Genomic DNA, 25,558 nt, shown 5'->3' on the forward strand with positions numbered 1-25,558 from the left:
TTTTTGGCATCACTATCTAGTGTCTGGAATGGTCTTTGAATGATGAAATATTATGCCCATTTTCCAGAGGCTTTTGTTATCACTAGATCTGAGTGATTTTTAAAAGAGCAAGTTATTATGTCTCCAATTCCAAATAACTGGAAAGTAAGAATGAGACAGTTTAAAATTAATATATTGGTAAGTATATCTAAGTAGTGATATGTCTAAAAACTGAGGTGTCTATATGTGCCAATACCCTGGAGCTACTGACCCAGCCCATAATATCGCTAGCAGGTTGAGTCCCCAGAAAGAACTTCTCTGTCCCCTCAAGGATCAAGGGATAATCCTGAGGGGATGAGAGAGATGTCTTTCCCAGTGTTATATAGCTCCTGAGCATCCACTGGTGTTTCTCACCATTATTGCCAGATCATGCCAATTAATCACACTTAAGTAACTTTTAGAAAGATATTTCCAAAGGTAGAATGGCAAGACAGTTGGTAAAATATCTCCCAAAAGTCTAGGACACACTCCCCTAAAAGTATATAAAGAGTCCAGGGGAGAGTGGGTTCTAGATTAGAAAGCACACATGTCGATGGGTAACTCACAGCCACTGCCTGCCAGAAGATCTTTTCCCTCCTTCATAGAGTATTGGGGAAGGTCCCCCTAGGCATGGTGTTGCTTTTCTGCTGGCTCTTTTTAGAACTGGGATTCTGTATCCAGTTTGTCTTTAGCTCCCAATGTAGACTCATCCATCAGTTGATCCAGGGATGTTGCTGCAAAGATGGGAAGGACCTCTGGTCCTCCAATGTTCACCAGGTCTTCCTCTGGACTCCTAGGCCAGGGCCCAGTCCCCTGCTCCTCTTCCCATCCCCTAATCACATCCCCACAAGCAATGCCTGCTCACAGTTTTAGTTGAGACACTCTCTCTTCTTCACATCTTTGAATCTCCCTTAAATTTGAATCTGTTTTTCTAAGAGGCCAACACTGGTTTAACCAAATTTCCTCAGCCAAGCTGAAATAATATCACTCCAAATGATCAAAGAACTTTCTCCACATGTAGTCTAAAGCCCATGATTGATTGACTGATTGATGTGGGTCCTCACTTAGTTAAAGGGGGGAGGGAACAAATGTTTATTTAGCACCTACTGTGTGTCAGGCACTGTGCCAAGTGCTTTATAAATAGTATCCCAATTGATCCTCACCACAACTCTAGGAGGTAAGTGCTATTATTATTATTATTCCCATTTTACAGTTGACAGAACTGAGGCAGACAGAAGTTAAGTGACATGCCCAGCATCTTACTACTAATAAGTATCCAATGCTGGATTTGAACTCAGGTCTTCCTGATTCCAGGCCTATAGCTCTATACACTGCCACCTAGCTACTTGGTATTTTATCACTTACTCTAGGTAGGGTAGAGCAATTTGCTTGATTTCATCCGTAGATATATACACACACACATATGTATGTACGTATGTGTATACACATGCACACACATGTAAATTTATAACCAACAAAAGTGTTATTTTTAGGGCTATTATTCTTTGATACACTGGCAGTCTAACAGATGTGAGAAATCCCTCCAGCTTCCCAGATTGTAAGCACCCCATGCATATTCATTCTCTCCAAGTTTCTCCATAAATCCTTCAAGGAGCATCCATTCAATGTGTTGGGGACCTTCCTCTAATTCTCTTGACATTAGGAGGGTTTTAGTGACATATGCAGGCTGTCCAATGATTATTCCCACTCTTTCCACATGATGATGCCATCTCTTCCTTTCCTACATAACTTCATTGATGTCTTTTTTTTTTTGGCTAGACAATGGGGTTAAGTGACTTGCCCAGGGGCACCCAGCTAGTAAGTGTTATGTGTCTGAGGCCGGATTTGAACTCAGGTCCTCCTGAATCCAGGGCTGGTGCTCTATCCACTAAGCCACCTAGCTGCCCCATTGATGTCTTTAACTCTACTTTTCTTTCTCAATTTTTCATTAGTAATGTGATTAATCTTTAGGAAAATTAATCTGGCCAAAAAGGGAGGGAGGGAATATCTTCTGAAGACTAATTATGTTGGGTAATTATATTTATCATGATGTCAAGAGAAAGGGAGAAAACCTCAAGCAGGTTGTGGTCAATTTAGGGAAGGTCATGGATAAGTGTCCATAGGATAAACAGGCATGGAGGGGCTGTGCCCTGCATCATTGGAGGGAACTCCAAATCAACAAACTCAAAGACCCATCAGAGTATATTGGAAAATGAATTACATTGAATATGTATGGTAAGTATTAAAATCCAGAAAACATTAGTTCTTTGACAACCATAAAATGGCAATTTGTAATTCACTGGGTTATATCTTATTAAATACATCAAATCTTTATAACAATATAGTTTCCTTTTCATAAAATCTCAATCTCTGTGTTATTTGCATGTTCAAATTTTACTACAATTTTGTGAATGCTTTTTTCAATGTATAGGACTTCTGGAAACTTTTCAAAATAATAATGCACTGCTTGATCAAATTCAGAAGTGTCTTGAGGCTTATTTGGAATCAAAGAGAGTTATCTTTCCAAGGTAAGCTTAAAATCTTAATAGATCACCTTTGGAAATTGCTAGTGGTTATCCCCTGATTCAAGACAGGTATGGATCAACAAATCAAAAATTTTAAGTTCACAATAACTAAGAGAGAGGCAGGAAGGTTTGTGATAAAAAAAAAAAATCCAGCAGGCTGTATCCTGAAATGTAAGCTATGTTGGTTGTAGAGTTGGTCTCAGAACCAGATAGAATCATGGAATCATAAAACCACAGAAGTTGACAGTTGGAAAGGATCTTATTGGCCATCTAGTTCAACTCATCCACAAAAAGAATCTCTGGTCCAAAATTCCCAACAAGTGGTCATCCAGTCTCTTCTTGAAGACTTGCAAGGAGGGGAAAACCACAACCACTGGACATTACACTTTGGGACAGCTCCAATTGGTAGGAAATTTTTCTTGACATCAGCCCTACATTAGCATCATTGCAGCTTCCCTCCACTGCTCCTCATTCTGCCCTCTGGAGCCAAGCAGAACAAGGCTGGCCCCTTCTCTACTGACTAACCCTTGGGATTCTTGAAGACAACTGCATTGTTCTTGCCATCACCGCCCTGTCTGCAATCTTATCTTCTCTAGGCTAAGCATGCCCAGTCACTTCAACAGTTCCTCATATGTCACGGATTGAAAGCCCTTCACCACTCTGGTTGCCCTCCTCTGGATACTTTCCACCTTATCAATGTCCTTTTAAAAAGTGAATTATTTCAATGTTTAAATTTTTAATTTAAAATTTTGAATTTTAAACTCAGTATTCCACTTGAGGTCTGATAAGGGCAAACTACAATGGGGCTATCACTTTTCTTTTCCTGGAAGCTATGCCTCTCTTAACACAGTCCAAGATCACGTTAACTTTTTTAGCAGCTACATCATACTGCTGACTCCTATTGAGCTTGTGGGCCACCAAAGCCCCCAGATCTTTTTTTAGATAGTGCCAGAGAAATATAGCAGAGGAAAAAATTTTGGCATGAATATCCTGACATAGTTAAGGGAGATTCTAAAACATGAGATTTCAATGAACCTGTGTATGCATGTTTGTGTGTGACACATTACTGTAGTGTATATCCTAAGATTGTAATGGGTGGTCTACCATCACTGTGATATTTTTGTGGTGTTTAATTAGGAGCCACTATAGATATCCTCATTCATATACTATGAAGTTAGACTAAAAGATTCTGAATTATGATCCAGAATGATTTTTGTAATTTGTATTATGTAGCTGGACTATTTATTATTCCCTTTTGCATCTTCAGTGAGGGGCTTTCACATGCCTGGGATTAGAGTAATTGCTTGTCATATGTGGGAAGGAAGGATAATCAATAACCTCCTGGGGTAAAGAAGATCAGATTCCAAAGCAGGGACCAAGTGAACATAAACCAAAGTCCAGGCCAGAGCATAAGCCTAGGTATCTCCAGAGCACCAAAAGCCAAATGGAAATTTAAATACATGAGCGGTGATGCCAAGCCAGAGAGGTGTTAGTATGTAATCAACAGGGATTTTTGATGAATGGATCTAAATGCAGCCTGCTTTCCCAAAGTGTGAATCTTTTGTGGTGAAAGCCTCTCTTCTCTGCCCTGCTCCTGTTCTGATATGGTGGTTCAGTTATGCGCTGGAACCACTTTGCTCCACCACGCCAGTGAGGCGTGGCCACCATTCTCTTTCTCCATGATGCCTCCCTGGACCTCAAAGCCATAGATGGCTTGGTGAGTATTATTAGTGGAATGCCTCTACCAATTCCAAGACATGGTGCATTCTAGCCTCTCCACAGCCCATATTCACACCAGGACACCAGGCAGGCAGTTCCACCATCTCTGTGACAGGGGTGGGGAACCTTCAGCCTTGAGGCTGCATGTGACCTTAAGTGCGGTCCTTTGACTGAATCCAAACATCACAAAACAGTTTTATTAAGGAGATAGCCTCAGTTTTATTATTTGTAAAATGGAGATAATAATAACTGCAGTATTTTCCTCACAGGGTTCTTGTGAAAAATTAAATGAGATCGTGGTTATAAAATGCTTTGCAAACTTTAAAGCATTTATAAATGTCAGTTATTATTGCTCCCTTTTTTGTAAATTGGAAAAACTCAGTCCTTGCGACATACCTTCTAATCTCCAATATCTTTCAGGGATTACTGATAACTAATACTCATAGCTACAAGTGTTTTCAGTACTTTGGGATGTAGTTGTTCTGGCTTGACTTGTCGCTGACTTGAATTTACTAGGAGGTAGCTTAGAATAGCAGAGGCTATCACAGACCTCAGTTCACAAGACACGGGATCAGATCCCACTAGTTAAGTGACCATGGGCCAAACCTTTCACATCAATTTTCTCATATGTAAAATGGAAATAGTAAAAGTACTTATACTATCTACCTCTTAGGATCATCCTAAGGAATATGCTTTGCAATTCTTAAAGCACTATGTAAATGGGAATTATTACTGAAGGTATCTAGGTATTCTTTTGCCGTCAAAAGATGATGAAAATCACCTTGGCTTTTAAATCCCCACTAGTAGCTAGTATTTATATAGCACCTTAGGGATTGCATAGTGCTTCCTATTGGTAATCTCAATTCACAATAATTCTGGGAGGTGGGGTATTATTTGCCTCATTTTATGGATGAGGAAACTGAGGCAGATAGAGGTTAAATGACTTGCTAAGAATTACACAGCTTTTGTCCGAGGCTGGATTTGAACTCTGATCTTTCTGACTCTAGGACCAATGTTGTATCCACTGCATTAATCTTTTTTTTTCTGTGTTTCCCAGGCTGCATGTTGACTTGGTAATAAATCTCTCCACATTTAGCTACTAATTTCATTAGTTAATTTAATCTCCAAATTTAATTGATAACCCTAATAATGAGAAAAAGAGGTTGGCTAAGAATCAGGAAGACCTGGTTCAAATCTTGCCCCTACCCCGACGGGCTGTGTGACCCCAGCAAGTCCCTTAACCTCTCAATACCCCCAAGCAATTCTCTAAGACTGTAAGTTATAGAACCTGCATGCCATTAAATATTGGTTGAGGGAGTTTCTTCATTTGGAATTCTTTATACCAATGGGAAAAAAAATATGTCCAGATGAGAGAATAATTAGTATACCACCACATTTCTCCAATATTCATTTAAGATTTACAAAGCCCTCATCTCACAACTTCATTCTAGGTAGCAAATATATCATCTTTCTCATTTTACAGGTAAGGAAAATGGAGCTTAATCTGTTGCCAGGCCCATATATGAACCTTCAAAAATCCTACCTGGTCCTTTCACTCTGTTGGTAGCACCTTTGAAGCCCAGGGCATCAGAGGAGGCTTTTTATGGAAAGGGTATTCGAGGCCATCAAGTCAGACCCCATACTTTTTCACAAAGGAAGAAATTAGGGCACAGAGAGGTTAAGTGATTTGCTTAAGGGCACACAGCTTAGTATATGTCTGAGGTAGAATTTGAACCCAAATCTTCTTAGACCCAAGTTCAGGGCTCTATTCATTACAGTTCTCCATGGAGTTCTCAATACTATTTCTCATCATTTGACACAAAGCCTACTCATCTCAAAGCTAGATGCCTTCTTCTATGTAGTTATGATTCTACATCATTCTGGAGAGAGGGTTTCTAAAATGAAAGGTACTTCATGACCAGCTACTATTTTGCCAGAGTATATGCTGCATTCAGAAGAGCTAGGCATTTGAGCAGTCCTCTTAATAAGCCCGGTTGCCCCAAAGCTCAGAACCCCAGAACCCCAGTGGCTGTACCAGAAGAGCCACTGGGTGTTGGGGAGAATAAATCTTGCACCAAAGGGTTTGGGCTCTGGATCAGGCTGTTCACTGTCCAAAGGGACCTTGGGTGGAAAGGTGGTTTTAATCTTTAAGGGGTCCCAGGCATGTGGCTGGGGAGTAAATCTATTGAATTCTTGTAGATTTACATTAAAGAAATTTGCATTTCTTTGACACAGGTTTTACTTCTTATCCAATGATGAGCTTTTGGAAATTTTGGCCCAGACCCGAAATCCACAAGCAGTGCAGCCTCATTTAAGGAAGTGTTTTGATTCCATATCTAGGCTGGAATTTGCCATTTTGATCTCTACTGAACCCAAACTGCTTGGTATTGACACAGAACCAGAAAAGGTTTTTACAAATGATATTTTAGCCATGCTGTCACCAGAGGGAGAGCGGGTAAGAATTACTCCTTCCCTTCCTCTTGTACATTTCAGTACATCATAGAATTTTAGGAAGGGACCTTAGTGGTAAGATATCTAGTTAAGCTTCCTTATCTCCGATTTAATTAATTAGAAGTCTCTCTCCTCCAATGAGTTGCAGTTTAGAGAGAGAGAGAGAGAACAATAGCATATATGACATGTTATATATGTGATATGTCACATATATGATATACAGGTGTATACGTAAATACATACACACACATTAGTACTTCGATCCTCCTTCCTGTATCAAACCCCATTTTGGCAAAAGGTAAAAAGAAGTATAAATATAGTACTATCAATAGATTGGGCATACATACAAACATACACACACATATAATATAGAAATTACACAAATGAATTTATATTTATATATAAATATAATTATATATATTTATATATGCCATATAAAAAAAGAAGTCTAAATATAGTCTCATCACTAGATAGGGCACCAGATGACATATATATATATATTTATATGTAAATGTAAATTTATGTAAAATATGACTTATACATTAATATACATATCATAATTATACTGTTTCTTGATTAACTATAATCCAGTGTCCAGCAGATCAGAGTTCCAGATCTCTCATTCTCAAAAAAGGACATAGAACCCTGCACTGTCCATATCTGGTCCCAACCCAAGAAGGAGTTTATGTGATGAATCCTTTTTTTAAAAAAATCCATTTTTCTGTTTTTAATGATTACAAAAGCTTTTAGGAGGCATGCAGTGGCTTACGTTCTTGTTGAAATGCAAGACTGGGGTTTTGGCTACTGCTAAACTCTGTTAACAGATTACAAAAGGCTCGACTGCCTATTTAACACAGTTTTCCAAATTAAAAATCCTACCCATGCTCCTTTGTGTCTGCTTTCTTCACCTTTTAGAATCTGGAGAGAGTTACCACTTAATAATTTACAAATCGAGAGAGCCGTATTTCTCTTCACCAACTTTGCTTATTGGGGAAAAAATAGCTTTTCAGTTGTTAATATACATTTTAAACAAATCACCAAAATCCTAAAGTGATTGCGTTGAAGACTATGATATAAAAGCCCTGATCAAAGAGTCCTAAAAGACAAAAAAAAACCCTTATTTTTGTAGTTTTAAACACATTGCCCTGATGTCAGAAAAGGGGGGGGGTAGTAGGGGAGAAGACAATTCTCTGGATTTAAGGTAAACATGATCCACATGGCTTTAAGTGGCTCATTAATTAACCTCACTTGAGATAATGGGCTTGCTCATAGGAATCAGCCCTTGCAGCTACTGCCAAGCTAGGAGCTGCCATTAAAGCCCCACCAAAGACAAAATTCGGCGTTTAACTCAGAAAAATGCTGTCTCTGATTCTGCCTCCCAAACTAACTTCTGAGAGAGTCTCACCCTGCATTTTCAGTTCCCTTACTTAACAAGCTAATCTTAGAAAACCTCACACAGTGTTATTAGGATTTTTACTGAGCCAGTGTCTAACCTGAGAATAACGAAATAGCAGATCAGAGACAAAGTGTCAGTAATCAGGTAGCTGTTTAATTAATTAGTTTCATTATAAGGAACAGATTTTCAAATCAGGAATTCTCCTGATCAGAATTCCAGCTTGTTGAAGTGAAGACAGAGATTATATACATAAATCACAAGTGGTAAAGGAGGGGGGCGGGTGGGTTACAAACAATCCTTGCCAGGGCCAGAATGGTTTCCCAAGACAAACCCACAGATGGAAGACAATACAACAATTCTGGAGTCCCATGGAAACAATACTGCTCTAGTCCTTGGGGGTCGTTACTTAGTGGGTCCCGGGACCAGAGTTCTGTGACTAGAACAGGTTCTACAATCTTTGATTCGCTTCACTTCAGGTACACAGGCAAAAGGATTCCAGTGATTGTGAGCCTCGTCAAGTTTTGATCCATCAGTGCAAGCTGCATTGTGAGTCTGTCTCACAAACTGGAAAAGGCAGCTCTTGAGAAAACTAAATCATTAGCAAATTCATTACACATATTGTATTGCTTAATATGAAAATTATAAATTCCTTTCTCAACAGATATAGAGACAAATCAAACAGACCTTAGTGACTCAGATATCAAAAGTTGAGATTAAAACTATTTTCTTGGGAGAACTTTCTACCCAACTTTTTTTTTTACCTGTCTGCCTCCTACTTCTTGGAGACTTTTTTTTTCCAGCAACACAGCTGATTCTACACATGACCTAATTCATTTGACACACCTCTGCCAGAAAATCTTAAGAGGTCTTCTCCATTGCACAGAATTTTAACCTAATTTGCTCCCTAAGGTATCACATAGTTTTCATAAGAGTATTTTCACAACTTGCCCTATTCCTGATATCGAGCCCTCTTAAACAGCTCAAAAGGTGTCTTTGGCAGAACATGACACCTCCTGTCAGAAATCCAGGGATCTTTTAGCAGAACTCTTCTGTAAGAGACTTTGGAGCATGATTGCTTAATTACAGCAAAACTGAAATGGTTCAGGCTCCAAAGTAAATCCAAGCCCCCCAGGCAGTCCCCTACAATCTCTGCCAGCACCCCAAAACTCAATTTAACTCAAATTGGACTTCTTTTCAAAGCCCTTTCTAGCAGTTTCATTTACATATACCTCCTGTCCTGTTAGCCTATGTGAAGAGAACCCCATGCTAGTGAAAGTGAAAATTAGAGAGCTGCAGCATTAAACACAGATAAATAGACACCAAACATATAAACTTGCCCAGATAAAATTTATGTACTGGTAAAAGGGAAAGTCAGATCATGACTAGAGTACTAACAGAGAACTCTCCTTGTGGAAAATTCTCCAGATGGGTCCAATAGAGGGGAGCTCCTTGATAAGAATCTAGAGTGAAGGGCTTCCTTGGTCACCATAACTGTGAGCATTAAAAAAGTTCTAGAGACATGTTTCTGGGTAATTTAGTCATTTTAGTAATAAGGCCAGCATGTTATTAATAAAAAGATGGTCATTTGGTGATCTTTCTTAGACCAAAGACCCCACATGGCAGTGGGCTCACAGTTTATATGCCCTTCAAAGAATAGGTGTTCCTGAAGGTGGCAACTAACTCTAATTGGTTAACACAATGGGAGGTGGGCTTTCTTGGGGTATGTGACTTAGGTCACTCAAATCTTGTTCAAAGAGATATCAATTTCCATATCACCTGTCTTGGCAATAGGGAGAATCACCATTTTCCCAGACCTGTCTGAGCAAACACTGTGAGCAGCAATACACCCATTAGCCCAAACTTAGAATTTCTTTTACTGTCTGATTAGATCTTGGCCTGGTAAATCTCTAAGAGAGATTTCCTACACTGGTTGGTTTCTGGATGAGGAAATAGAAAAGAGGAAAAATCTTGGTCCTGATTCAGTAATTAGTTATTAAATATGAGAGAAATAATTAATTTCTCACAGAAGCCAAGCAGCTCTTGCATGGTAAGTCTCCCAATTGCTGCAATTCTCCCTAGGTTGGCCTGGGAAAGGCCTGAAGGCTCGAGGGAATGTGGAAGATTGGCTGGGCAAAGTGGAAGAAGCCATGTTCACCTCCCTCAGGCGTCTAAGTAAAGCTGCCATCGCTGACTACCAAAGCAAGATCCGGATCGAGTGGGTGGTGGCTGGCCATCCTTCCCAAGTAATTCCTCATGGCTAGAATTGTCTTTCTGTGCACTTTCCATGGGCCTTTCAGCATTGGCCCAGTTGTTGTTTCCTTGTAGGTTGTGCTGACCATTTCTCAAATCATGTGGTGCCGAGATTTGACTGAATGCTTGGAAGGGGAAGATCAAGACCACTTGCAAGCATTGGAAGTGTTTGAAGGAACAAACTTTGAGGTGAGTTTTGGGAGAGAGTAAAGAGGAGCATGGAGAAGCTTAGAGGGCTGGTGTCCAAATAATTCAGGTTTGCTACCTTTCAGTCTTTAGAAAGATTCATATTATTCCTGTAAACTTGTATTATTTCACGAATGGGTGCTTTATCAAACAATCAATGAGCATTTAGGAAGGGCCTATTATTTAGAAGAGCCACAGACACACCATACCTTGACTTCAACATAGGGATGTCATTTTGGTCCTCTTCCAGAACAAAGGACAGCTACCAACCACTTAGAAAGGGCTTTGAAGGTCAAAACCCCCTATTTGATGTTTAAACCCCTTCACAGCCCGATCCTCTCCTACTTTTCCAGCCTTCTCATACCTTACACCCTCCCTGTATATCCAATGTCCCTGGCCTCAAGGCGTTCCTCCTGAATGACACTGTGGGCATTTTCTTGGGTCACTCCTATTCCTGGCATGCTCTCTCTCCTCATCTCTGCCTCTTTGTTTCCCTGGCTTCCTTCCAGTCCCAGCTAAAATCCCACCTTTTAGAGAAAGCCTTTTCCTACCCCACCCCCAATCCTGTATATACCTGTTTGTATATGGTTGCGTATATGTTGTTTGCTCTACGCCACCCTCATTGGGCCATAAGCTCATCGAGGGCAGGTATTGATTTTTGTCTGTCTTTGTGCTGTCAGTGCTTAGCACAGTGCCTGGCACCTAAGAAACATTTAATAGATGCTTGTTAGCTACCTGACTGACACAGTACTAGACTTTGAGGATGCAAAAGAAATAAATGAAATAATTCTTGACCACAAGGAACTTGTGTTCTCTCTGGGGAGATGACATATATGCAAAGTGAACATAAGGTCATTATTTATAGGGCTTGGGAGGCCCTAACAGCAAAGAGGGTAAGGCTGCCCTCTAGTACACTGTCTGTATCTCTACTGATATAGGCGTTTGCATGTTGCCTCTCCCTCTTTGAGGTCAGGGACTGTGTGTTCTTGCCTTTCTTTGTATCCCCAGGGCTGGGCTTATTATCACAGTGCTTGACACATAATCAGTGCTTAATAAATGTTTATTGTTACTCATTCATATGGAAGAGGGTACTGGCACTAAGATTTGAAGGATTTTCATTAAGATAAATTTATACTAAAGATTTTGTTTTGGGTTTTGGTTTTTTCTAGAAGTTGTACATAAAAGAGAATAAAACCAGAAAACTAAGACAAAATTAAGGGCTTGGGGGGGGGGGACACAAAAATAGAGAGTTAGAGAAGCCATTTGCTCTTGTTTCTTAGACAGGAACCATAGGATACCACTCAAAACACTCCCCTATGCCTGTGTTTCATTCAATCCCAAGAAGCTCAAGAACCTAACTTGCACCAGAGTTCACTCTAGATTTGTAAATCTACAACCTCTGACACTCTCTGAGCAATCAGACCAACAAAACAAAATAAACCCTCCAAGACCTTTGGTAGCTTTTGAAATGCTAATTTCCATGAATTTGTCTTTGCTTTCCAAAGAATTTGAAATCTAAGTCATTGGTGTCTTTACTCCTAGAACAAATGAGATGGGAAATCAGATTAAGGTCAGGTGAGAAAAAACATCCTGCTCACCAAGTAAGCCCTTAGCTACCATTTTTTTATCCAAAGGGACCCTAGAGAGAATCTTAGCTATTGACCCTTGCACAAATGTGCCTTCTGATCAGGGTAAGAAGTATTTTCAACATTCCTGTTGTTGCCAAAAATGCTATCTCAGGCTTTAATGATCAGCAATTTATGCTGTCTGGTTGTTTACACATTACCTCTCCTAGGAGACTGTGAGCTCCTTGAGGGCAAGGACTGTCTTTTGTCTTTCTTTGTATCCCCAGGGCTTAGCAGCTTGCCTAGCACAAAGTAGGTGTTTAACAAATGTCCCTTGCTGACTGACATGACTCTTTCTGGGGGATATGGATCCTTCATTTTTTTTTCTTCATATGAAGGAAAAAAGAGATCAAATGTACAAATGTACAAAATGAAATATTTTTATTTAATATCCATGTTACTGCTGACCCAGCTTCTCTTTGAAATGTATTATCTCCTAGACCTCTCAGCAGCCAGTCTCACCAATGGGAAAATTTTTCACGGTCATCTACCTGTACCTTTCTCTGCTCCCTTATGTGGATGTCAAAATGCATTTTCCATTAACAGTCAAGGACTAATGCAAGGTGAAGGGAGCAGAACCAGCAGAGAATAATTTATACAATAGCAATTACAATGTGAAGAGAAACAACTTTAAAAGACTTGGAAGCTCTGATTATGCAGTGACCAAATGACTCCTCATGAAGCCTGCTACCCACCTCCTGACAGAAAAGGAATGGACTCACCATTCTAAATGAGACGCACATTTTTACACTTAGATAATGCAGGAATTAGTTTTCTTTGACCATGCATATCTGTTACAACGGTTTTGATTTTCTTCTTTTTTTCAAATAAAGGTGGGAAAGTGAGAGGGAATTCATTGGAAAAAATGCAATTTAATGTTTTTTAAAAAATCATTGGTCAAGGTGTTGTGGTCTGAGAGGTTGTGACCCCTCAAAGACTGGAGTACACTATGGGTCGTCTGGAATGAATTCACAGACTCAAGCATTCTTCAAGTCAAGTTGGCAAAAAGTTTACTGTTACGCTTTTCAGCAGGCAAGAATTCTTAAGGATCCTGCAATCTTAGAAGAGTATAGTTAAAGTTTACATAGTATAAAATATGGTAAGACATGTGTCAAATATGCTAACTAGGTGATTCAGGGCGGGATTAGGGAGTGGTTAAGGAGTGGTCAGTTCTTAAAAGAACATGCACTTCTTGTACCTACTGGCAGACATTTTACCCAGAGTTCACTAGGAAAAGCCCACAAAGGGGGCCCCACGGAGGTGTGGTTTTAGGCCTGTTATGTCACTAAGTTAACTAGCGGTCAGGGACAACTGAGAGTTGTCCAGTCTGCCACCAATCAATGTCTTGTTTGACAAGATAGATGTAGGGAGTGTACGTATGTCTTAAATCTAGAATACAGTTAATGAGGAGCCCAGGATGTAGATAATGAGGTAGGGCGGTAGTGCAGATAGTCCAGTGGGTAAGAATGTCTTTACGACCCAGTGCAAAGCCAGTTCAAACTAATAATTCCTTCAGGTGCTGTTTGTAACTGCACCAAGGAAAGAGATAAAGGTCTTGCTGGGACCCACTCATGAGTAATTGCTAGGCACAGTGTCCTTGGACTGGGGAGAAACTGTCAGGGATAGTGTTTCTGAAGCTAGGGAGAAATTGGGATCCAAGTACAAGCACCCAAACACAAGCACCCAAGCACCCCATCATTGGTATCTATGTCAGGTCATTTCCAGGGGTGTTAGGATGAATGTGGAGGCTTAGGAATAGAGGAAAGGAGTGTATATGTATATGAGTCAATCAACAACCATTTATTTAGCTCCTACTGTATACCAGGAACTATGTTAGGTGGTAGGGATACAAAGATACAGATGACACTCCAAGAACTCACATTCTAACAAAATATATCCAGTATATAGGAACGAGCATGAGACAAGCATGAGGCTCAACTCTTCACTTCAGTTCACCAAACATCCTTATCTGCAAATGCAACTCCATCTTTTTTGAATTTTCATTATCAAAAAATAATGCATCCATGTGAATGATCATGCAAATAATCTAGATTCAGCAAAGCAGGTCTGTGGATTTGGCTGGTGCATTGGACTGGGAGTCAGGGAGACTTAAGTTCAATGCACAGGTGTGTGGAGTCACCTTGTAGTCAGTCAGTGAGCATTTTTACCTCAAAATCACAAATGTTGCAAATCAGGACTTGGTTTATTTTTTTGTTGACTGTCTAGACTAAAGAAAGTGATGGAGAAAATATTAATAATGCAGAATAAACTAGAAAATGCATCATGCATACCATCCCCACCTCCCAAGAGCCAGTTGTTAAATATTTACCAATACACCTCTGGTTGAAAGCCTAACTCAGACACTTATTAGTTTCAAGTGACCTAGTTTCTCTCAGCCTTGGTTTCTGCATCTGTAAAATGGGGTGAATATGAGCACTTAACTCACAGGGTTGTTTGGGGGCTCCAAAACAACCTTAAATCATTATATGATTATTATTATCATCCTCATCCTCATTATCATCGCTAGTAATTGTATAGATTTCTAAGATATTCAATCATGGAATCACAGCGTCAGAGGATCTTTAAGTACAGTAAGCATGGAGAATCTAGTCTAACCTCTTATAGCAAAATTTGTTGTTGGTGACCCTTCATTTTTCAAAGAAGACCAAAGATGGTGATGTCCTAATAGGCGCATGAATTGCACTTAAGTGAGGCAGAGCTGTGTAAAATTGTCAGCCTCACTCTCTCCTCCAGAGTCATAGAAGTCCCAAAAGCGATACCCTCAAAAACAACTGTTTTCTACTGAGCTGGAAAGTCATGTTCAAACTTTTTCTTTTAAACTTGTAGAGACTAAATGCTTTGGCAGGCTTGGTCCGAGGTAATCTCCCCAAATTACACAGAAACATCATAACGGCCTTAATCACTATCGATGTACATGCAAGAGATATTGTCAGTGACCTCGTGGCGACCAAGGTAATTATTTCCCTTATTTAAAAGTAATAACCCCATATTAACTATTGTGAATTCAGATCTACAAGTAAATGCACCATCTTGTTTTGTATCTCCTGGATAGGTGTCTACTTCTGAGTGCTTCGAATGGCAGAGGCAGCTACGTTATTATTGGGATGTTGACATAGATAACTGTGTGGCCAAAATGGCCCTCTCTCATTATACCTATGGCTATGAGTACCTGGGGGCATGCCCCAGACTGGTCATTACCCCCCTCACTGTAAGTCATTTTTCCTTTATGTAACTGTTTGTGCAGAAGAGAGTCAGCTTGGCAAAGTGGATAAAGAGCTGTCCTTGAGACCAGGAAGAACTGGATTCAATCCTGGCTTTCAATTGTGTATAACCTTGGGCAAGTCTCTTACCTCGAAGTGTTCTAGAACAGAAGTATCCAACTCAAATAGCAATGAAGGCCAGTAAGCTCTAATGGGCCACATATTGACTTAGAAAACCCACACAACTCTATGTGTTTCTTTTTTTTTATTAATATGTGAGTACATTAAAATCAGAGAAGCACCACATTTTAATCTGGTTTGGGCAACACCCAGGAGTGTTGTGGGCTTCATGTGGCCCAGTGGCACCTTTACTCTAGGCAACTCTAAAGAAGATATGTTGTATAGGTCACACTGTCTGCACTGGGAAAGGTAATGTCTTCACCTAGGAGTTCTCTTTTCCAATGAAATCCCAGTTCCAGTCCTCAAGCCCAATACTAATAATATATTAAAAATTTACTAAGAAATACTACTGTAGAAATTCCATGTTTTCATCTATGTGGGTAGTCCTTAAACCCTAAACTAGTGCAGAGAGTAGCACCTCCATGCCTTCATTATTGGTCATGAATGAATAGATTTGGATAGAATCATGTTCTAGTGGTGGCCAGTATCCTGGCATTGCATCTCCCCAAAGCTGGACAGGCTAGGCCTTAGCTAGCAGGCACCCAGCCCATCCCTGGGGCCATTTTGAAGCCTTTTCAACTTGAGGCCTGCTAGAAATTGACTTTGCTGCCACACCCAGGACTCATTGGCTAAGAACTTCATTAGACATTTATGAAACATCTCTCCTTTATCTAGGATAGCCTAATAAAAAGATGATGATCACTTCCCTGAAAAGCTCTCACTAGAGTTTTTCCACTAGTGGCTAAGGCTACAAGTAAGTAGCATCAACCATTGTTATTAACCAATTTTTAGCTCTGCTTCAAGGGTTTCAATTAGTCAACAAGCATTTACAATGCTGTATTTGTCATGGACCAGAAACTGTCCAAAATACTGAAGATACAAAGATAGGTTGAAACAGTCCCCAGTCTGAGGGAACTCAAGTCTAGTGGGTGAGATAACAGGCAAATAACTATGTGTGAACAAGATTGGTGATGATGATGATGATGATGATAGATAGATAGACAGACAGACAGACAGACAGACAGACAGATAGATAGATAGATAGATAGATAGATAGATAGATATTGTATAGTGCTTAATATGTGCCAGGCACTGTGCAAAGTGTTTGTAAATATAGTATCATTTGATCTCCACAACAACCCTGAGAAGTAGGTATTGTTATTATTCCCATTTTATGGTTGAAGAAACTGAGGCAAACATGGTTAAGTGACTTCCCCAGGATCACACAGCTAGTAAATGTGTGAGGCTGGATTTGAATTCAGATCCTCCTAACTCCAGGCCTAGTTCTATCCACTGCACCACCTATCTAGGGGATAAACTGGACAGCCTCACAGAGGGAAAAACTAGCATTAAGGGGGAATCAGAAAAGACTTGTTGCAAAAAGTGGGATTTTAACCAAGACTCAAACAGAGCCAGGGAAGCCAGGAGGCAGAGTTGGAAAGGCAGAGAATTCCACACATGGGGAACATCTAGGGAAAATGAATGGAGGAGGGAGGGAAGAAGGAAGGAAAGAAGGGAGGAAAGAAGGAAGGAAGAAGGAAGGAAGGAAGGAAGGAAGGAAGGAAGGAAGGAAGGAAGGAAGGAAGGGAGGAAGGAAGGAAGGGAGGAAGAAAGGAAGGAAGGAGGGAGGGAGGAAGGAAGAGAGGGAGGGAAGAAGGAAGGAAGGAAGGAAGGAAGGAAGGAAGGAAGGAAGGGAGGAAGGAAAGAAGGAAGGAAGGGAGGGAGGAAGGAAGGGAGGAAGGAAGGAAAGAAATTATAAAACTGCCATTTTCCCCTCTGTTGATTTTCTTCAATTTACCCTGTCTATAACTTGTTTGTACACAGTTATTTGCTTGTCTTCACCATTAGACTGAGCTTCTTGAGAGCAGAGACTGTCTTTTGCCTTTCTTTGTATCACTGCTTAACACACAGTAGGTGCTTAATAAATGCTTGTTACTATTGATTTCCTCAGGATCGCTGCTACCTCTGTCTGATGGGAGCCCTGCAGCTTGACCTGGGGGGAGCTCCAGCTGGACCTGCAGGCACAGGCAAAACAGAGACCACAAAAGATCTCGCCAAAGCCCTTGCTATTCAGTGTGTGGTGTTTAACTGTTCAGATGGTTTGGACTATAAGGTAGAGTGTCCACGTGTGAATGCTATTATTTAATGCTGTAGTTTTTTCACTCCTGTCAAGCGATTTTGTAAGACTGGAATGGGACTTGAGCAGACCACTAAGTGCCGTGGCGGATGAAGCTGGTTGGGCTGAGCCAAGGGGGACTGGATGCAGTTGGAATAAACTCCAGCCCACTCACAATGGCCTCCTGGGTCCAGCTGCCCCTCCACAGGGACAGCCAAGTTCCTGTCACAGCTGGCTTCTATGAGGATGCATTTTATTTCTGCAAAAGCACTCTCTGATCTTAAACATCACCTTAGGAAACAACAACCTTGCAGCATTCAACTATGGAACAGCAAAGAGAAGCAACTGATGAGAACCAAGACATGAACCAGCATTGCATGGCCTGTTGCTCTAGTAACCCACTTGTTCTAACTTCATACTTCCTAGAAAAGACTAAATCTTGTGGTGTAAATAAATGAAGGACAAGTATAGGCAGAGTAGTATCCTGTAGGCATTCCTGCTTGTCTTCAGATAGCCATGATTATGTAGATGATCAAAAGTGCTCCCAAAGAGACATGAGGGAGTTGACTATGGCATGTGTCTGGGTACCGCCATGAGAGTGAGCATCGTGGTTACTCTGGGCTTGCTTGCACATGTAGAAGAATCTCCACACACTCGCCCCATCTTGTTGGCTTCAAGATATAAAATAGTAAAATCCCTTTTCCCAGGAATGCTAGCCAAATGGTCAACTAGGAGCTAGCTCTTTAGTGTGTCTCAAAGGCCATCATTCCAAATCTAGGCTCTGATCACCTTGCAAAGTCAAGGCCCTGTTCAGTTACATGTCAGAAATACTTGAGAGCAGCATCACAGAAGCCTCTAACATGTCGTGGTAGGCGTCTTCTGGTTCTTTTCCTGTTTTATGGATAACTAGTAAAGTCCCAGGTTTACCATTTCTTACCCTTCATTCTCTCTGCACGAGAGGTCCACTTCTTTTGTCTGGCCTCTGATGATTCTGCTGCATACAGATCATTGTTGGTAATATGCAACAACCTGACGCCCTCCATCTTTCCATTTCCCTTTGGGTCAATTGCAATTGGGATTTTTTCTTTCATTATTGGTGTTCAGTGTCGCATTTATTAAGTGTTCTACAACCACCAATAATCTAATTTCAATTATGCTTATGCTGAATATTCCGTTATTACATATTATCTAGGGCCTTCCCATAGAGTAATGATTTTCTTTGCCCATACTCCCTCTCTGTGAGGCTTTCCCAGGTTTTTTTTTTCCATGTCTTCTGTCTTCTTTGCTGGGAAATTCTTTAGTCTTCGGTTGTCCTCCCATTATGTGGTGTTGTTTAATGACGAAGGTTGTGCTTACATTCCTAGCAGTGTCTTCTTTTGCCTCTTGGTGCAGTTCAATTCAATCCAACAAATGTTGATTAAGCACCTACTGCATACCAGGAACTGTGTAGGATATTGAGGATGGAAAGAGAATGAACCAGTCCCTGCCCTCAAGGAGCTTACACTCAACTAGAGAGAGATAACCTGTACACAAGTAAACATGAAATAAAAACCGCATAAGGGAAGTAGTCAGGAGACTCAGCAAGGAGCTTTTGTAGGAGGTGGCAGCTGAAGTAACCCTTGAAGGCATCCAGGGACTCGAAGAGGTGAAGGTGAGAGGGGGATGGCATCACTGGCATGAGGAGGGAGATAGAAAGTCACCTACAGAGAATGGCAAGTAAGCCAGTTTATCTGGAACAGCAAGCACTAATTAAGCACGTACTGCGTTCCAGGCACTGTGCTAAGTGTGGGAGAATACAAAGAAGGGCAGAAATAGTCCTCACCATCGGGGGCTCAAGGTCTAATAGAAATGGAGTGTGAAAGAGGGAGCGATGAATCAGCCTTGAAAGACAGGTGGGAGCCAGGTTGTGAAAGCCACGTGGAGGAGTTTGTATTTTATACCGGAGGCAATAACGAGCATGGGAGTGACAGGGCCACAGACCAGAGAAGGGAAAGTCATCAGGTAGGAAGATTAATAGGGAGCCGATTGAAAAGCTAGTCAGGAGGTAACAGGGGCCTAAACCGGGGGTGTGCAGAGCGAGCTTGAGCCTGTCCCCAAGAGCCAATCCAAACTAATCCAATAAATATTAAGTGCCTATGATGTACCAGGTTTACATTTTAAAAGGGGCAGCACACAAAAAGAGGCAGTGGGTGGGGGAGGACAGGGACAGGATACCAGGGAGTACCTGTGATCTAGCGGCCATGGGGCGAATGGACGTTCCGGAATTATTTTGTCTTGTTTCAAAACTTCAGCAAAGGTTCTATGCTGTGTTCATACTCATTTGTGAGATATTCAGCAATAACAGCTTGAATTTGAAGTGAGGAGAAAGTCTCATGGGGGGTGGGGGTATCAATCGACTTTTTCATAATAGAAGACTGCCATTATTTTGGGACATCTCCCATTGGAAGTCCCTTAGCCATCTTGAGTTCAATATGTCCAACATTGAATTTATCCTGTCCTTTTAAACTAAATCTTCCTTTCCTCCTGTTGTTGTGATTCAGTCATTTCAGTCATGTCTGACCCTTCATGACCCCATTTGGAGTTTTCTTGGCAAAGATACTGGAGTGGTTTGCCATTTCTTTCTCTAGCTCATTTTACAGAAGAGGAAACAGAGGTAAACAGAGTGAAGTGACCTGCCCAGGGTCACACAGCTAGTAAGTGTCTGAGACTGGATTTGAACTCAGGAAGATGAGTCTTCCTGATTCCAGGCCCAGCATTCCATGCACTATGGTGCCACCTAGCTTCTCTCCCTCCTCACCTCCTATCTTCTCCATTTCTGTCAAGGATACTGCCAATCACTCAGGTTCACAACCTAGGACATATCTCCATTTCTATGCTCTCATGCTCCTGCCCTGCCATATATAATCAACTGCTGAGTCTTGTGCTAAGTGCTGGGGAATACAAAGAAGGGCAGAAATAGTCTACCTCCATAACATTTCTCACATTTATACCTTTCTCTCCACTTCAAGACAATGGCCATCCTAATTGAGGCCCTCATCACAGATCACCAGACTTTTCCATTAGTCTCCTCGTTTTTTAGCCTAAGCTTATTAGCTTTGCAATTCTAAAATTTTCCAAATGGTCAGAATATGGCACGCGGTACATACCCCCACAATCAATCAATCATCAAACATTGACTAAGCACCTACTATGTGCTAGGCACTCTGCTAAACACTGGGCATACAAAGGTCAATAACTCTTCTGCATTAACCACACATAATAACTCCTAAGCACACTATTCTTTGATGAGTAAATATTTGTTGAGTTCTTACCTGTCTTAAAAGCATCCATTCTAGAGAGTGACAGTTCTAGAACCTTCCACTTAGAGGAGACTCTTGAGGTCATGGAGTCCATACTCTTCTGCAACAATTCAGGTGAATGGTTCTCCAGGGTACAAGCTGAGTTCTACAGTTCTGGGCTGCTTCAAGCCAGATTTCATAGCCATTCCTCAAAATGGGTGATTTAACAAAATTTTAGTGCCTCATTTGCTCCCATCCTAATGCCTCTAGCCCCAGCTTACTTAGACTGGTTTTCTTTCTTACTGCTGGCGCTACTGATTTCATCCTTCTGGTGCTGAAAGAGAAAGTTGAAAGGTAGGAGCAAGGGAATGAAGGTGAGGATGAAAGATGCCTTCTTCAAGGCTAGACTTCAACAGATTGTCTGAAGCCACTCTAATCAGATGTCCAGCCACACCTGTACTTGTCAATGGGGACCTATTTAATCTCTGGTTTCCCTCTGAGACAGCTAGCTAGATCGTTGAACACACCACTGAACTTGGAGGCTTTGGAGGCCATCAAAACCCAGGCCGTAGTCAAAAAGATACTTGTAGAAAGGAATGAAAATTAGACAGGAGCCTGGAAATTGGATTACACCTACTGTTTTTAATAGGTGTCAATCTTATTCCAAGATCCATCTATTTCTCACCAGCAGAGCCCAAGTTCCTCATTACTTAGATTAATTAAAATTAAAATTAAACCAAATTTGGTATGGGCCACTCTTGGTGAAATGGCGTTCTCTCTGTTCCAGATGATGGGGAGATTCTTCAGTGGTTTGGCTCAGTCGGGAGCCTGGTGCTGTTTCGATGAATTTAACCGGATTGATATAGAGGTTCTGTCTGTAATTGCCCAGCAGCTGATTACAATCAGAAATGCCAAAGCTGCGAAGGTAAGGTGCTAGGAGACTGCTCGTTAGGGACCACATTATGGCACTTCCTGCAGTATGGTTTTCATTGATGGTAAGGCAGCCAGGAAGGCCATTTTTACACAAGTTAGCACCAGTTTTATGTCTCCCTGAGGAGTCTTCCAGCTTGGAGACAGCATTAGCAATGGAGTTGGGGCTGCTTATTCCTGGCCATCCTCGTCCCTCCATCCACTATCCACTCCCACTTTTTCTTCCCTTCCTCCCTCTTCTGGCACTTTACCTTCATCTGGCCCAAATTCTGGCCCAATCCCAGCTCAAGTTCACTTTTCTGACCTCAGGTTTGTCATGGGCCTCAGCCTAACCATGGCTTTGGTGCATGCATGGGGAATGGGGAAGCTTGGTGTCAGTTGGGCTTACATTGGCTCTGCAAAGTTCACAGGACTGAAGTTTACAAGGGTATACATTTTTTGTTTGTGTATGTTTTATTAAAATTAATAACTGAAAAATCATAATGTTCTACATATGTAACCTCATTTAATTTTCTGCTTATACAAGCAGAAATATAGTTTGACTGGGCAGAAAGCAGCCCAAAGAGGATACATTGTAGTAAAGAAGATGTTTGCCAGGACTGCTAAGAGTTATTCTTTGGTATTATTTTCAGGTAGAGAATGACGTTGGGAGGAATATTCTAAGAATCGATCTCCCATTTAACATATGCAGAAATCAAGGCATGGAAGTTAAAGTGAATGGCCCATCAAACAGTTGTTTAGTGCTAGAACCAAGACTAGAACTTCCTGACTTCTAACCCAAGAGGTCTTTCCATGAGGTAGTGGTGAGGGGCTAGTACCAAGGAAAGGGGATGGTAAAGCCCATAACCCTGACCAGAGTGGGATGACGTAGAGCAAGGTTGGGAAGATTGGGTAGAAGACGATTCATAGTCATTAAACTGGAACTTACTCGAGGAGGTTGGGACCAGGTGGTTTGGGTAATGAAGATTTAGCCAACTCAAGGGGGCACAAGGCTGAAAGAAGAGATAGGATACTATGAAGTGGAAAATCTTCCCAAATGTTTAGCAAGGTTGATTGTTGGTTCGCCAGCTGTTGCCTCTGGCATAATTTTTTTGGCAGATAAGTATGTAATGTTTGAGTGATAATTTGCTTAAAAACATTCAAGTAGAAAGGATTTAGGTCCGACTTTTACAACCTTCCCAGTCAGTAAGTCCCGGTATCTTACATGAGACCAATTAGAATATCACAGCGACCTGAATCTCTATAAGACAAGCCCAGCTTTCCTCAGGAGAAGTACAGGGGTATTTAATGAGGGCTAGAAAGCCCAGGAACTTTTAATACCTAGATCTATCGAAAAGAGCTCTTGCAAATTGGGAATATGAATTTAAACAATAGCCCTGAAGACACAGACCCACATGCACTCTTTTTATTTTCTTTTTTTTGCAAGGCAATCAGGGTTAAGTGACTTGCCTAGAATCACACAACTAGCTAAGTGTCAAGTCTAAGGTCAGATTTGAACCCAGGTCCTCTTGACTCCAGGAGCAGTGTTCTATCCATTGCACCACTCAGCAGTCCCCCACATGCACTCTTGCAAAGATGAGAGAATTAGATGTCAAATCAGTACCTCCTCCAGGTATTTTTGAAAAAGGTCTCCCAGGCTAGTAACTCCAAACCCCAAACATCAAGACAGAGGGGGAAAGTTTTAGCAGTTATTATAAGTATTATGATTAATGCCTATTTAAAAATCAGCTGCTCATATCCTTTGGAGGAAGGACTATTACTCTTAAATGCTTAATTCTTATTTATTCTGGATGTCAGGCTTTTATCAGCTATATTTACCAAGATTATTTCTTGGCGTGTCTCTTAACTTTGGATTAATGATTTTTGAGAGAAAATATATTATTCTTGCTATTTGTTTAGTTTTATATGTTTTCTCAAAATGTAAATGAGAATTTTATGGCTCTATTTAACACTGTAGTTCTCATTTTGTTTAGTCATTTTTTTAAATTACTGCTAATTTTGTAGCAAAGGCAATAAAAGAAAAAAAAATTAGTTCATCATAAAAATTATTGTTTAAAAATAAAGAAAAGCCAAGTCATATGTCCTTGGGTCTGGCAAAAATTGCCTGCCCTTTTCTGAGATCTTTCTAGCTTGTTTCTCGGTTTCCCCTAACAGCTGGTGCAAAATCAAAATTCTGCATTCTAAGCTCTATCCCAGATTCTGTGGTCACCAATTCCATTTTTTAAAACATCACTCCATTTAAAGGGGCAGGTCAGTTTTTACTTGAGTGGATCCTGCTCTAAAAAAAGAGAAGGAAAGGAAAGAGAGAGAGACAAAGACTGAGACAGAGACAGAGAGACAGAAAGATAGAGAGAGAAGCCTTTCCATAAATCCAAGCACAAGGCCTTTCTCTAAGACTTATCCTTCCAGATAGAGCTGAACACCCAAAGGAAGGGGCATATTACCGTGCCCTGTCTTCAAATAGCTAAAATATTCTATTACAGACATTGCTTATTTGTTACTTATTTTCAAGTAGAGAATGACCTTGGGAGGAATATTCTAAGAATAGATCTCCCATTTCACATATCAGAAGTAAAAGTGATTGACCCATCAAACAGTTGTTTAGTGCTAGATTCAATGCTAGAAGCCTGCTGACATTAACCCAAGGAGTCCTTCCACGCAGGAGTGGTGAGGGGCTAGTTATCAAGGAAAGGGGATGGTGAAGTCCTATATTAGGAGCTTCCTAACATTATCTGAAGATTTTCCAAAGTCTGAAGCAAAAATATTAATAGAATTCTCCATTTTTTTCCAACAGCTCTTTAGATTTATGTTTGAGGGACGCGAAATAAAGTTGGTTATGACCTGTGCAGCATTTATCACCATGAATCCTGGCTATGCTGGACGAACCGAATTACCGGATAATCTGAAAGCTCTGTTTAGACCAATTGCTATGATGGTTCCAAATTACGCCTTGATCGCAGAGGTAAAGTTCACACTACAATCAATATAATTTTGAGCACAAAGCACTGAAGTCAAGAATTTCAAGCATGTCTTTTTATCTCATTTCCAGTTTGCTCCCTTCTAGGCAACATGTTTCTAACTTAGAGAAGGTTAATGCATTAATGTGTGTGATCAAGAGCAAATGCAGACATTATTCGAGTTACTGTTTTCCGACTATTTCATCAGCATTTGTCAGCTTCTCCAAAGATATTCCTGGGATATTTTGATACACTGGGTTTGCTCTCCCCTTTGGCAATTGAGAGAGAGAGAGAGAGATGGAAAGACTAAGACAGAGAGAGAGAAGGGGGGATGGAGACAGAGAGACAGACAAACAGATAGACAGAGAGGAAGAGAGAGACAGAGACAGAGAGAGGAGGGATGGCAGGTGAAGGTAGGGAGAGAAATGAAAAGATGAAAATAGCTGTTATATTCAGATGTGGGCTGGAGCAGAACTGGATGTGTATTTTCATCTATATAAAGAACTCCCAGGAGAGGAAATTCCCTCAGCCAATGCAGGTCATCACATCTCTGCAACTTAGGGTCTTAGACATTTGCCTGGAGTCCCATGGGACTTGCCTAGGGTCACATGGCCAGTACATGTCAGAGGCAGTACTGCAATCCATGTTTTCTCAGCTCCAAGGCCAGGGCTTTCTCCACTGCCTTCTTCCTCCCATGTAAATATGC

The 25,558-nt window shown here is 40.9% G+C and overlaps 1 protein-coding gene across 1 annotated transcript in view; it reads left to right on the forward strand.

Moving 5' to 3' along the window:
- DNAH6 (dynein axonemal heavy chain 6) overlaps positions 1-25,558 on the forward strand; it is a 250,339-nt gene that overhangs the window by 76,414 nt on the left and 148,367 nt on the right. The window contains exons 26-34 of the mRNA XM_078149111.1: positions 2,450-2,546; positions 6,498-6,725; positions 10,196-10,352; positions 10,435-10,548; positions 15,018-15,143; positions 15,244-15,399; positions 17,523-17,684; positions 21,753-21,890; positions 24,690-24,857. Of these exons, the coding sequence (XP_078005237.1) occupies positions 2,450-2,546; positions 6,498-6,725; positions 10,196-10,352; positions 10,435-10,548; positions 15,018-15,143; positions 15,244-15,399; positions 17,523-17,684; positions 21,753-21,890; positions 24,690-24,857 (1,346 nt within the window). The remainder of the gene's footprint in view (positions 1-2,449; positions 2,547-6,497; positions 6,726-10,195; positions 10,353-10,434; positions 10,549-15,017; positions 15,144-15,243; positions 15,400-17,522; positions 17,685-21,752; positions 21,891-24,689; positions 24,858-25,558) is intronic.

This window comes from Phascolarctos cinereus, unplaced genomic scaffold (assembly GCF_003287225.1).
Source record: "Phascolarctos cinereus isolate Bilbo 61053 unplaced genomic scaffold, phaCin_HiC Scaffold_2;HRSCAF=192, whole genome shotgun sequence".
Classification (NCBI taxonomy): Eukaryota; Metazoa; Chordata; class Mammalia; order Diprotodontia; family Phascolarctidae; genus Phascolarctos; species Phascolarctos cinereus.